Source organism: Pelophylax lessonae (assembly GCF_965119305.1).
Source record: "Pelophylax lessonae genome assembly, chromosome: 2".
Taxonomy (NCBI): Eukaryota; Metazoa; Chordata; class Amphibia; order Anura; family Ranidae; genus Pelophylax; species Pelophylax lessonae.
Window position 1 is genome coordinate 631,496,164 of NC_138769.1, and position 13,432 is coordinate 631,509,595.

The 13,432-nt window shown below is 39.3% G+C and overlaps 1 protein-coding gene across 1 annotated transcript in view; it reads right to left on the minus strand.

Annotated features, from left to right (window-relative positions):
* Positions 1 to 13,202, minus strand: part of FLT1 (fms related receptor tyrosine kinase 1) — an 87,013-nt gene extending 73,811 nt beyond the window's left edge. The window contains exon 1 of the mRNA XM_082247824.1: positions 12,841 to 13,202. Coding sequence (XP_082103950.1) covers positions 12,841 to 12,901 — 61 coding nt within the window. The 5' untranslated portion in view covers positions 12,902 to 13,202. The remainder of the gene's footprint in view (positions 1 to 12,840) is intronic.
* Between the last annotated feature and the right edge of the window lie 230 nt (positions 13,203 to 13,432).

The window sequence follows — 13,432 nt, forward strand, 5'->3', positions numbered from 1 at the left end:
ATCCTTTATAAAGCAAAAAATTTGATCAGACACATTTGCAGAAAGTATTTTCAACATTTAGTAAACATCTCTGTAGTCTAAATTATGCTGCATAATTAGTTTTTTATCATTTAAAACAGAATGACATAAGACATTGTTTGTAATGAAGCATATCTATTTTTTAGTTATTACTGGAACACTTCAGTGTTTCTAATCCAAAAAAGCAAAAAATGTAGCCATAAGCATTTGAATTTCAACAGAGATAGCTTCAGTTAAGAATTCAAGCTCTATGTTCAGTCATCCTAGGTTCCGAATCATGTAACTAATTGCTGATAGAAACAAACAGAAACAGTGGAAGACTGGTATCCCAAGTTGTTAATAGCACCTGATCAGGTCATTGCTCTAACATGCATTCACTTGGGATAGCCAACGGGAACAGCAACAATATCCCAGATGGAAAACATTTTAGATAAGCCTCACAATCATGGAAGTTCACCCAAGGGACTTCTATACTTACATTCTTCCTTAAAAAAAGGTTATTCAGAAGCTCATCCAGACCAAAAGGGGTTCAAATCTTAGGAAGGCACACTTATCCTAATATTACCTATGAGGCTGGTGTGTTGTAATATAAAAAAAAAAAAAAAGGAACAGCATAGCACAGTTTTTTATCTGGTTATTTAACTTGTCTCACCCGTGTGATCACAAAGTAGATTGTCCAGTCAGTTAGACTATTTTCTTGTAATCTTCTTTTCCACTATACAAATACTCTATGGCAACAGATCACAACTCACAAGCCTCATCAGTAGCTCTGATTCCTGGCTATCAAGTGAAAATGCCAGATTGAAGCTCATCCACACTCACCACAGTAAAGTCCACATAATCAAAAACACTGAATAATCCAGTGCTCAAAAAAATGTAATTCTTCTAAATACATGAATAACGAAGCCCCGCATGGAACTTCCATCACTATGATTAAGCCCATCTTTGGGTTAAATGCTTCAGTGAGCAAGATCACAGGATGGGCTTCCTTTTTAATGTCTCTGGAATAATAATGTTTTCTTGATTGCTTGACAATTTGGTAGGGTAAAATACAGCTGTAATGACATTTAATGCCAAGTGAGAAATTTCTTTCCACCTCACGCATGTGACCATAAGTACAAAGGTTCTCCATGTAGCATGATTGCATAATCTAGGTTTCACATTGGAACCCAATCTCCATCATTGTCTTGTTAGGAAAATGCGAAATGTAATAAAATCTGTGGGACATCAGTCTGGATTTGGGGATTTTATGCCAATTTCCAGAGAACTAATCTAGCACATATATTATATTAAATGAACCCTATACGTGTATCAACATGTAATGACTACATTGTGATGTGGTTTTACCATTAGTATTTTGTTCTGCTTTTGTCTTCCTTTTTTACCCCAAATTTCTTAGTATTGTGGTGTCGTAAGCTGTAATCACTCCTACACCTTATGAGGAATTTAAAGCAACGTGCTGAATTTAACTTCAGCCTTTCCCAGTAATTCAAGAAACTTAAATTGTCAATGCTGCCCACGTTAAGACATCTGCTGCTCATATCCCCTATGGAATTCATAACCTGGCAATCTACTGTATCTATGTTCGGAAGAGAAAAAAGATGTTTGGAAAAAACATGCCTATGCCTTATAGGGCATAGGCCAGAAGGTCTCAACCATTTCATTTGGAATTCCAGGTATTGGTGTTCCATTGCTTTCTACTTCCAGGCATAACCGCCCAATGTGCAAAATATGTATTAATAATACTTGTGATGAATTAGGAAGGATAGGGCCATGTATGGCTTGCACAGGGGTTACTAATAATGCATAGGATAACCCACGTGTTTAAAAAATGCACAAAAATACTTTTAGTGTATGCAACGCTAATACCTAGAGCAGGGGTCTCCAAACTATGGCCCTCCAGTTGTTCAGGAACTACACTTCCCATCATGCCTAGTCACGTCTGAGAATGTCATAGTTTTACAATGCCTCATGGAATGTGTAGTTCCACAACAACTGGAGGGCTGTAGTTTAGAGATCCCTGCCCTAGAGGCTAAAATGTGTTAGAGCATAAGCAAACATTTCACCACCCATTGTTCCCCGTAAGACATATTTCAATAAATGACCAGGCCTTTTGCTAAAAACAAAGGATTCTTACTAAGTATTAGATACACAATTTTATGCAAATAGCAATGAGATGTGGTATTTTTTTAGGATTGTAGGAGAACACTGAAACATTTAAGAAATACACAAAAACACAGGAGAACATACAAACTCTACATATAGAGAGCGCTTTTGTGGAAGACAGGATGCTGCCCACCCAGAACAATCAAAAAGACACATAATGGTGCATATTAATAAAGCATTAATTCACCAGCAAGAGGTAAAAAGTAGACAATGGCACACAAGACTATCTGCTCTTTGCTTTATGTCTGTATAGTAACTACAGCTGCATTAGATGGTTTGGCTCCAGATGGTGCTGAATTCTAAAAATAGTGATATTCTACAATCTAAAAAAAAGCATTATACCTTAGAAGGAATCCTTGTTAGGATTGAATAAAGAACTTCAAAGCCCTGAGGTGATAGTGGTGACCCAGTGAGCCACAGCATTGCCAATTAACGTGTCTGAAGTCCATACACACTTTGTATAAAGTGTAACTCCAAATTATGTTTAGATTACTTACCGTATTTATTCGAGTATAACGCGCACACGTGTATAACGCGCACCCCTAATTTTCGATTAAAAATCGGTATAAAATTTTGTTTCACACCAAGCATCGTAATTGACAAAAAAACGTTGTTGAACACGTGCGGCCATGATAAAAATCATTTATTGACAACGTAAACTGGTATAAACACAATACCAAAATAAAATTACTGGGTACATGGCTTGTCTCCCTCGTTGTGCTTTTTTTGTTTTATTCATATCTTTCAGGACGACTTTCTGTTTTCTCCATTCTCTAACATTCGTCTCTGGTACAGTGAATTCTCGGCTAGCTGCTCGATTTCCGTGAATTTCAGCATGATCAACAACTTTGAGCTTGAATGAAGCATCATATGCAGAACGTTTTCTCTTGATACCCTGAGTTGCCATCTAACGGGCACCAGTATATCAATTAAAATATGAAGAACACTGAATTACGGTATGCAAAACACTGAATTGTACAAAAGCAATGCTTACCGTAACGTGTGGGCAAGGCGAGGAAATGAAGCGGCGACCATACAGCGGATAATAAGAATTCTCACCCCCAGTTCGGGCCGCCCACTGTACGCGACGAGAGGATGTTTTTTTTTTCTTCGCCCTCGTGTACAGTGAGCGGCTGTAGCCCGGAAAAGGCGCAGTGCGAACTCACAATTCGCCTGCGCCCTCAATGGACCAGCCGCCATTGCCACCCCACCCCAGCCCTCGTTTATAACGCGCACCCAAACTTTGATTACTTTTTTTGGTAGAAAATTTTGCGCGTTATACTCGAATAAATACGGTATTCAGGAAATTCACCCATAATATAGTTACTGAGCTTTAGCTTTTCCAGCGATGCAAGCAACATTTCATTGAAATATGAGCAAATCATTGTGGAATGCATTAAAATACAACTGGTATTGAAGTTTGTGGGCACAAGCTGGGCTTCAATAGTTAGGCTCCTTTGTACCATGGGCTATTGTAACAATTATGTAGCTCCACAATGGTTATTGGGCACAACAATCACTGTTCATTTTATTTTGAAACAACACATAAAAAACAAAATTATAAAAAAATGCCCTCCATACTGAAAAAATAAGATGTGAAATCTTATAAAGTGAGCTATGTTCTTCGCTCAAGCAGCCTTCTGGCGCTTTCAAGATGATCAGTGGTGAAATACTTAGACAGAGCCATATGTTAAATTTAAATAACTAAATCTGATGGAAAACCATGATGTCATCCATCCTTTTAAAATGTATTAGGATTTACAATGGTGCTTACAAATACTCAACTTACAAACTTGTAAGCTATGTACTTTTTGCATTATTATATTGCAAAGTATGCTTAATTGTCTTAATTTTCCCTGCAATTAAAGAGGTTTATTAAGTACCCCCAAATTCCTGCAGTTTGTGTAATGTGTGGGTAAATATTGTATACCTTTCAGGTCTCTAATTTCAAATCAACAACAGTCTAAATGACTGGAAATTGGCCCGCCGCAAACTTCACAATCTAGGACTATCTATTTCTTGTAATGACTTCATAAGAAAACATAGTTTTTACAGAATACTGCTTTAGTTTAAAAATGAAAAGTCAAATATTCATGTACATGAACTAGAGTTCCCTTAAAGTGTTGGCTTGATAAAGGCTTGGGAAGTTTGACTTCCTGGCTGACACTTCTAGGAAGGTGAGTCTTAGTCACCTAGATAAAAGAAGACAAGGCTGGGTATCATGGAGTGTTACAGGAAATTAAAGTGGAAACAAAGAGGGAGCAAGGAGACATGCACTCAGGTAAAAGGAAGTCAATTGGTCTATTTATAGGTGATAGCTGGGAACTGGGAAGAACACAGCGTAGGATATGGGAAAGTCATTTCCTTTGATATCAGGAAAAAGTCTATTTAAGGTAATTAGGAAAAACAGGGATGTCCACTTGCGTAGTAGAGACAGGAACAGAGAAATAGCTGGGACAGACTGTGACATTAGAGGGCTATACAGACAGGAATTAGAGATGGAGATGTGGCACTTACATGTTTACTGTGAGTCACTGATGAGAAATGAGTGTAAAGATGGACCAGATCAAGTGTAACATTTACAACATCTTATGATACAAATCATCTTACAAATGCAAATCTGGAGTCAGAGGAAACTTAGAAGTCTGCTTACTTGTTCTGGGTCACAAATTTAAAAGTTTTAAAGCTAAGGGGTCAGCATGAAAGACATGTAACAAATATTTTCATAAGGTGAGTTTGGCAAAGATAGTCTCTGTGGTTGATTTATGAAAGGCAAATAGACTGTACACTCTGCATGCGCAGTTGCTCCAGAGCTTAGTAAATGAGGGGAAGCTCTGCTGACTTCCATCATCCAATCATGTCCAAGCTGAAATGCTGTTTTTTTTCCCATTTTCCTTGCATGTTATTCGGATTCTTTTATTTTATTTATTTATTTCAGGTACTTATATAGCGCTGTCAATTTACGCAGCGCTTTACATATACATTGCACATTCACATCAGTCCCTGCCCTCAAGGAGTGTACAATCTAAGGTCCCTAACTCACATTCATACATACACATAGTAAGGCCAATTTTATACAGGATCCAATTAACCTACCAGCATGTCTTTGGAGTGTGGGAGAAAACCGGAGTACCCGGAGGAAACCCACGCAGGCACAGGGAGAACATGCAAACTCCAGGCAGGTAGTTTCGTGGTAGGGATTTGAACCAGCAACCCTCTTGCTGCTAGGTGAAAGTGCTAACCACTACACCTCTGTGCCGCCCTTTGAAAAGTGTAGCTTCATCTCATTTACTAATCTCTAGAGCAGGGGTCTCCAAACTTTTCAAAAGAAGGTCCAGTTTATTGTCCTTCAGACTTCAGGAGGGCCGGATTTTGGCCAATGGGGGCAGAAAATGTCCCGGGCCCAGCATCAGTGAGAATAAATATGGCCTCAAGGCTGGTGGTCAGTAGGAGGAGGAGGAGTAGTGCCCCTATTAGTAGGAGGAATAGTATCCCATCATTGGTATCGGTGGAAGGAAATAATGCCCCCTTGTTGGTGTCAGTGGGAAGGATAGTGCATCATACCAGTTGGAGAAATAGTGCCCTTAGGGCCAGATAAAGGCAAGCAAAGGGCCACATCTGGCCCCCGGGCCTCAGTTTGGAGACCCCTGCTCTAGAGCAACTACACTTGCAAAGTGAATAAAAGAAGGGTGTGAGGTAGATGCTTCTCTGATATATCTGATACAGAGAAGCACCTACCTCACACCCTTCTTTTATTCATTTTAATATTTCCATTGGAAATATAGGAGGTGGCAGCACACTCCAACACATTGGTTATCACACATACCTATACAATTTCCAGAGCGCGGGATAGTCCCAGACCTTTTCTTACACTTGCAAAGTGTACAGTATATTTTCGTTTAGTAAATAAACCCCAATATGTCCTTATACCATTTTTTTTTTTATAGTTGGGAATTTAATGTTTTGCAAATGGCAATGATTTGTTACAAGATGGTTAAGGTCAATCATGTGAGCATTAATAGATTTCCCTATGCAGAAGCACCCAAATGAGATTTAAATTTGTATCTGTCACAATATTTTTCTTGCAGTTAATTCTTTAATATTTAGGAATGACTTTATTGGCAATTATAGATAATTACTGAATTGCACATTTTTCAAAACAAAAAACTGAAGTTAAAAATGCTATTTATTTATGTTTTTTTTTTTTTTTTTTTTGTAAACCCTTGATATGGTAGTAATGTACAGTAGATTAAATAGCTATCAGGCTGAACATGTTCAAGTTTCAACTGAAACAATACCAGATCACAAAATAGGCACTCTCACATGCTTACTTGGGACTGGTGTGCTTCTTGCGCTGTAGGAAACAAAGTACCAGCACAGGATGATCTAATGGGCTAGACAAAAATACATCTTACAGCTCATTGAACTGTATGAACTAATGCAATGGAATGAGCCGCAATGTTCCCTCTGACTGAGCAGACTAACACATCTATGGCTGTGGGGCTGCCTCTAGCATCTCCTACGAAAAAACACCAGCCGGGAGCTTTGGGCAGTCTGTGTACCCAGAGAGGTCAATTTCTCCAGGTCTCTGTACAAACACATGGATATCACAGCATGCCAGAAACACTAATTCGATTCTGTTCGGGAGATTGCCCCACAACAGAGTAATGACTAGAAACATACACCCTATTAGAGTTCTATAGGGTGGGATGCTTGAGGTGGAAAGCACTGAGGCAAGAGACTGCTACTGTGCAGCCATTTCTAAATCCAACATTTCCCTAGAATCTGTACAACTGTCCACCTGGCAAAGTTGAAGAAGATGAAGTGTAAGGCATCTTGCTGATCTGGATGAAATTAGGATTCATACAGCTAATAGAATTAAGCAAAAAGAAACAAAGAAAGGGCGCATCGACCTAGCGCATTATCCTCAATAATAGGCTTTATTTATGCAACATATAAAATAGCTACTCACAAACACAGGTGTAAAAATGATCATAACAAGCTCAGTTGCTCCACTGTCAGGAATAGTCCATATGAAAGTCCATAGTCCGATGAGATGACGGCTGGCGCGTTTCGAGGCTCAGCCTCTTCCTCAGGGCTCTGAGCCATTTTATATGTTGCATAAATAAAGCCTATTATTGAGGATAATGCGCTAGGTCGATGCGCCCTTTCTTTGTTTCTTTTTGCCTGTAGTACCGTTGGACTACCCCAGTCCTTTTTGGGCTGTAAGACCTAGCCATCCAAGACGCCAGCTATAAGTCCCGTGGTGTGTGGTCGGGGAGCTTGGATTCTAAGCGCAGGAGAAGGGTGGTATCACCATATTGTTTTGGAATAGAATTAAGCGCCTGAGACCCTCCCATGTAAAATGTCTTACACTTTTATCTATTTTGAGTGGGTGGCTTCTTGGGACCATTTCACCCTGACACCGTAATATCTACCTGGGTGCTGTGTCATTAGAAAAAACTTCACCATAATGGGCATAATATTGGGGATTTCCAGCAATGACGATTCATTTTCCAACAATTCAACACACAAAAATGACCACTGTTTACTCAACATACACATAAATAAAGTATTGCATAGGCTATAAAGTGCAATGGCAGCTGATACCACAATACTCCCGATACAGAACAACGAGGAAGTTGATGAATATTCTCTATTCATCTATCTACCTTGTTTTTTCTGGCATCCAAAAATTTTCAGTTTGAATTTTGTAAGCTGCCTGTGTGCCATTCCAGTGTGCCAAAGTGCTCATGCTGCATAGTGACCCTCAGTGTAGGTTGTATTTCCACTACCTGACCAGGTTTAGAGAAATGAAAAGACAAGATCAATTTTACTAGCGCAGTGGATATTTTGAATCACAATTCAAAGATAGAATTTTAGTAATGATCCTTTTCCAAATAATAACTCCAAATTGAGAATCAGCCATCTGTTAACGCAAAGCAAAAAGCCATGACCTTCATTTAAAAAAGTTCTTTAAAGAGGAAGTAAACCCTCCTCTGTAACTTGTACCTATAGGTAAGCCTATATTAAGGCTTACCTATAGGTACTGTAAATATCTCCTAAACATGCACCGTTTAGGAGATATTTACCCTACATGCAGCCAGTGACTGTCGGCTCCCGTGCCGTGACTGTCGGCTCCCGCGCGCGTGCGCGGGAGTGATGTCACCGCGGCTCCGGCCAATCAGATGGCCGGATGCCGCGATCCCGGAAGACGGGTGACTGAACATGTCGCCCGTCATACAGGTGAGTGAGCGGCACGGCGGGGGCTCGTTGTAAGGTAAGTATTTCATAATGAGCTAGTATGCAATGCATACTAGCTCATTATGTGTTTGTCTTTCGGGTTGTATAAAAACAAAAAAAAAGTTAAACGAGTTTACAACCTCTTTAAACATGCTTATTATACTAATACAGACCGGCAGGGAATGATATGCCATAATTTATAACAATTTACAGATTATACTACTATAAATAAAGTCAAATCTATCATGCAGTACTGGTACATTGGCATGTATCTGAATGTGATTTGATATAGAAAAAATGATAGCATGTAAAAAGCACTCATTGCTTATAGACACTGCATTGGTAGTAATACATGAATATTTAGTTATGGATATTTATGGTGATGTATATTACAAAACATCTTTTCAATATTACTTAGCTACTGATATACAGTATCTCACAAAAGTGAGTACACCCCTCACATTTTTGTAAATATTTTATTATACCTTTTCATGTGACAACACTGAAGAAATGACACTTTGCTACAATGTAAAGCAGTGAGTGTACAGCTTGTATAACAGTGTAAATTTGCTGTCCCCTCAAAATAACTCAACACACAGCTATTAGTGTCTAAACCGCTGACAACAGAAGTGAGTACACCCCTAAGTTAAAATGTCCAAATTGGGCGAAAAGTTTCAATATTTTGTGTGGCCACTGTCATTTTCCAGCACTGCCTTAACCCTCTTGGGCATGGAGCTCACCAGAGCTTCACAGGTTGCCACTGGAGTCAACTTCCACTCCTCCATGACGACATCACGGAGCTGGTGGATGTTAGAGACCTTGCGCTCCTCCACCTTCCGTTGGAGGATGCCCCACAGATGTTTAATAGGGTTTAGATCTGGAGAAATGCTTGGCCAGTCCATCACCTTTACCCTCAGCTTCTTTAGCAAGGCAGTGGTCATCTTGGAGGTGTGTTTGGGGTCATTATCTTGTTATCATACTGCCCTACTGCCCAGTCTCCGAAGGGAGAGGATCATGCTCTGTTTCAGTATGTTACAGTACATGTTGGCATTCATGGTTCCCTCAATGAACTGTAGCTCCCCAGTGCCGGCAGCACTCATGCAGCCCCAGACCATGACATTACCACCACCATGCTTAACTGTAGGCAAGACACACTTGTCTTTGTACTCTTCACCTGGTTGGTGCCACACACACATGACACCATCTGAACCAAATAAGTTTATTTTGGTCTCATCAGACCACAGGACATGGTTCCAGTTATCCATGTCCTCAGTCTGCTTGCCTTTTGTGAGATACTGTACATACATTGTAATGCTCAGTAAAATAGTAATTACCAACTATAGCGTAAACTATGGTTCTTTCAACCTATGATGGTTTGAACTGAATAAGAATGTGGAGCTTTCCAGTCACCAAAAGATGCAAGGGTCAGTGATCAAAGAGTCTCCTGTATGTTTTCATATCATTCCAGAAAAGGTGTAGGATAACAAAATCAAAACTAATAAGCTTCAATGAACTGACTAAAGTTATCTGCAAATTTTATGGAGGTATCTGCTGTAGGATCTCAACATTTCAAACTCAATTGTGTAAAATAATGAACAACAGAGTGATCTAGTATTGCACTTTACTATGAATAGTGTCATTGTTAGCTTAAGCACTGTCTCATATATCTTCTCCAAGATGACCAGCAAATAATACCCAGGGATCTCTTTGCCAGTTCATCCATTGGCTTTTAATTACAGTATTAGAAATTAGTTTCAGATGCACAGTAAACTCTATCTGCCAACCACTTCAATGCTTACAAAACTGCTCCCAATCATACTCCATTGGCTGGCCATGCATGCAATACAATTACTTTAGATTTAAATAAGCCCTATTTGTACTACCAGTTACAATGATATTTCCTGCTACACAACCACAAATGGCACTTTTCATACACATGCTGGAATGTGTCTGATAAAAATAAAATATGCAATTCTATAATGAAAGCAAATATTTCCTCAATCTCAGAGATTTTTGGCATTCATTCTGTGAATTTATTTATTTGTGTCGTTTTGTGGCCAACTGAACTTCTACTGGCTCTTCTACACTATGGTATGTGCATCTCTGTTGTTCAGGACTGTTGGAAATCTCTACCATCTTCATTATCTATCATCCCCTGTCTCTCAGCCTCTTCAATTCTACCCCTAATCTTGTAATTTTGTCTTACTTTTAAAGAACCCGCCCACCCAAATTAGATATTGTACGTTTTTGAGTATTTTGTTGGCCTATATCATCTTATACCTCTTTAGGACTGCAGGGCTGGGAAACCCCTGCTGTTGGCACAACACCCTCCTGCTCATCCTACTGCCACAAGGTGAGTCTCCCACTGTCTGCCACCGTCTCAAAAACTTAAAGTAAATGAAACTTCCAGAGGAACACCTTTGATAGACATTGGAGTGTGGACTGCCTTAGGAACTTCAGACATTTCACCAATGGGATACTTAAGAGATACAATAGGCTGGAAAACCCTTTCAGTGAATGACCTTAAAACTAACATGATTAACCCAGACTTTCTCTGACAAACATTTACATGTCACAATAAAAAAATCAATCTATATCACACAGCATTAACTAGTCAGAGAATGCTTCAGTGATGATGAAACTCGTCTCCATCTTGCAGGTGCCAGCTGTCTTACTAAAGGAATCCCCTTATTTCCAGCCGATGTTCACAAAGGTATATTTAGGGGAATTTAACAAATAGCAATTTCCTTTGCATTATATTAAGAAATTGAAGTAAACAATGTTAAGGAGTGAAAAGTACTCCTTTAAAAAAATCAGTTTGAATCTTGATAATACCTATGAGCCCTTTGCTAGAGCGCAATACATTTGCTCAATCATGACACACTATGACAATCAATATTTCCAAAACATAATATCCAATTTAGATTCTTTTACACCTAAATAATAATTGATGTAAACTCTAGTTCCAGCTATCCTTCCAAGTGGTAACAGCAGCATCCATAAAGCACCGACATATCTCCAGAATTGTTATTTTATAAAAAAAATAAAATAACAATTCCCCCAGCTTACATGGAGCTACTACATACTATAAACTCAAAAACTAACTCTCTTTTTGGCACTTTTAAACAGCTCATAGACTCCTATTCAGACCTTTATCACAAATTAATTCCTGATGGCTGACACGATTTTTCAAAATTGAACAACTATGTAAAAAATATTACCTGCAAATGCTATTAAAAATTTCAAATTTTTGACTGTAATCAAAAACAATCTTTTGATAACAATGATATGATAAGCTGAAATGGCATTATATGGAAACAACACATGATGCTTTATAACGTCTAATTTGAGAATACTTTAAGTTTTAAAGCAGACATAGGGTTTGATTTACTAAAGGAAAATAGACTATGCACTTTGCAAGTGCAGTTGCACCCTTCAAAGTGCAGTTGCTCCGGAGCTTAGTAAATGAAGTGAAGCATACTCAATTACATGCAAGAAAATAAAAATGAAAACAGCATTATTGCTTGCACAGAGCTTGCATCAGAGCTTCCCCTCTTTTACTAATTTCTAAGCATCCGCACGTTGTAGAGTGCAACTGCACTTGCACAGTGCACAGTCTATTTGCCTTTACTAAATCAACCTCATAGTCAACCTGTAAGTTCCTAAACTTTACAGAACTGCTAGTTTTGGACTGCCTATAAGCCAGAGTAACTTGAAAGCTGGATATACAGTAGGTAGTTCAAGGATTAGCAAGCTTTTTAAACCAAAAAAAGCTTACTTATTCATAGTAATTTTTTTATGTTGATGGTAAGCTTGGATTGGTAGGCTTGCAGTGGCTTGCACAACCATACACAAAATACATCTACTATCTTAAACCTCTTTCTTCTACATCACCCAGTTTTAGGGTTTTCAGAAAAAAAATCTGCCTATTTGGCAATTGCTTTTGATATGAAATGTATAAATGTTCGCATTTTCAATACTTATGGTAATAACAGAAAGCAATCTGATGGATCTGTGCAACACTAGTGATGATTGGACCATGTAGGCATTGTAAGTCTCCTATTATGACCTCCAGATCTCTTGCTCAGCTGGATGGTAGAAGGTCCTTGTTAGGTCCTTTTGGTTAGAAAATTCAAGTGAGTGTGGTCAGATCTTTCCCATCGTTCTTGGTGGTGCATTTACACCCACCCCAGCCAACTTTAGCCAACAAAGGATGGCAAGTTATGGTGGATTAGAGCCTGTTTCAGGTCACCCCAATCTATACACTGGTTCTGCACTTGAAGTGCAATTCTGAAAGTTCAATTGCGCCTATTTGTTTCATATCATTCTTTAACAGTCATTCACCAAGAAGAAGCAATGGAGTTGAAATCTAGAAAAAGGTGACAGGTGAAATGGAGAGAACATTGCACCTACCTGTTAGCATTAAGCATCCAAACAGCAGACACAGCATGGCCACCGTGACACAGCTTAGCATGTCTGAGCAATCCTAGTTCTGCCCCAGATCCCACAACTGTCGGGTAAGTAGCTGCTAAAAACACCAGCAACAATAAATAAAGTGTTGTGCGTTTCCAGTCGTTAATGCAGCACCTCCTCTGTGGTCCTCAGACTGATGTGAGCGTATCCTGTACTAGAGCAACTTTCCAGCAGCAGCACTATGTACGGTCCTGTCTCTTCACCAGATTCCTGCTGAATGCCTACAACACAGCAGTGTGTCCTTAGCTGCAGAGTGGGATGGAATATCCTGAAGGATAGGGACACAGTGCTGAAACCCCTGGGACATATCCATTCATTGTGCAAAGGCAAATTCTCACACCCCTGATATAACCACATGTAACTGATGGCATGTGTGGCCACCTCCCTGGCTGTGACATCACTAGTATAAAAGGACAGTTCGCCCTCTGTATCACCCAGCACATACAGACCAAACTGGTCACAGCTGCTAGTCTAGCATCAGTCATCCCTACAGATGTGGTTTAGATGTACCGGTCCTGTGTAGCTCCGTACT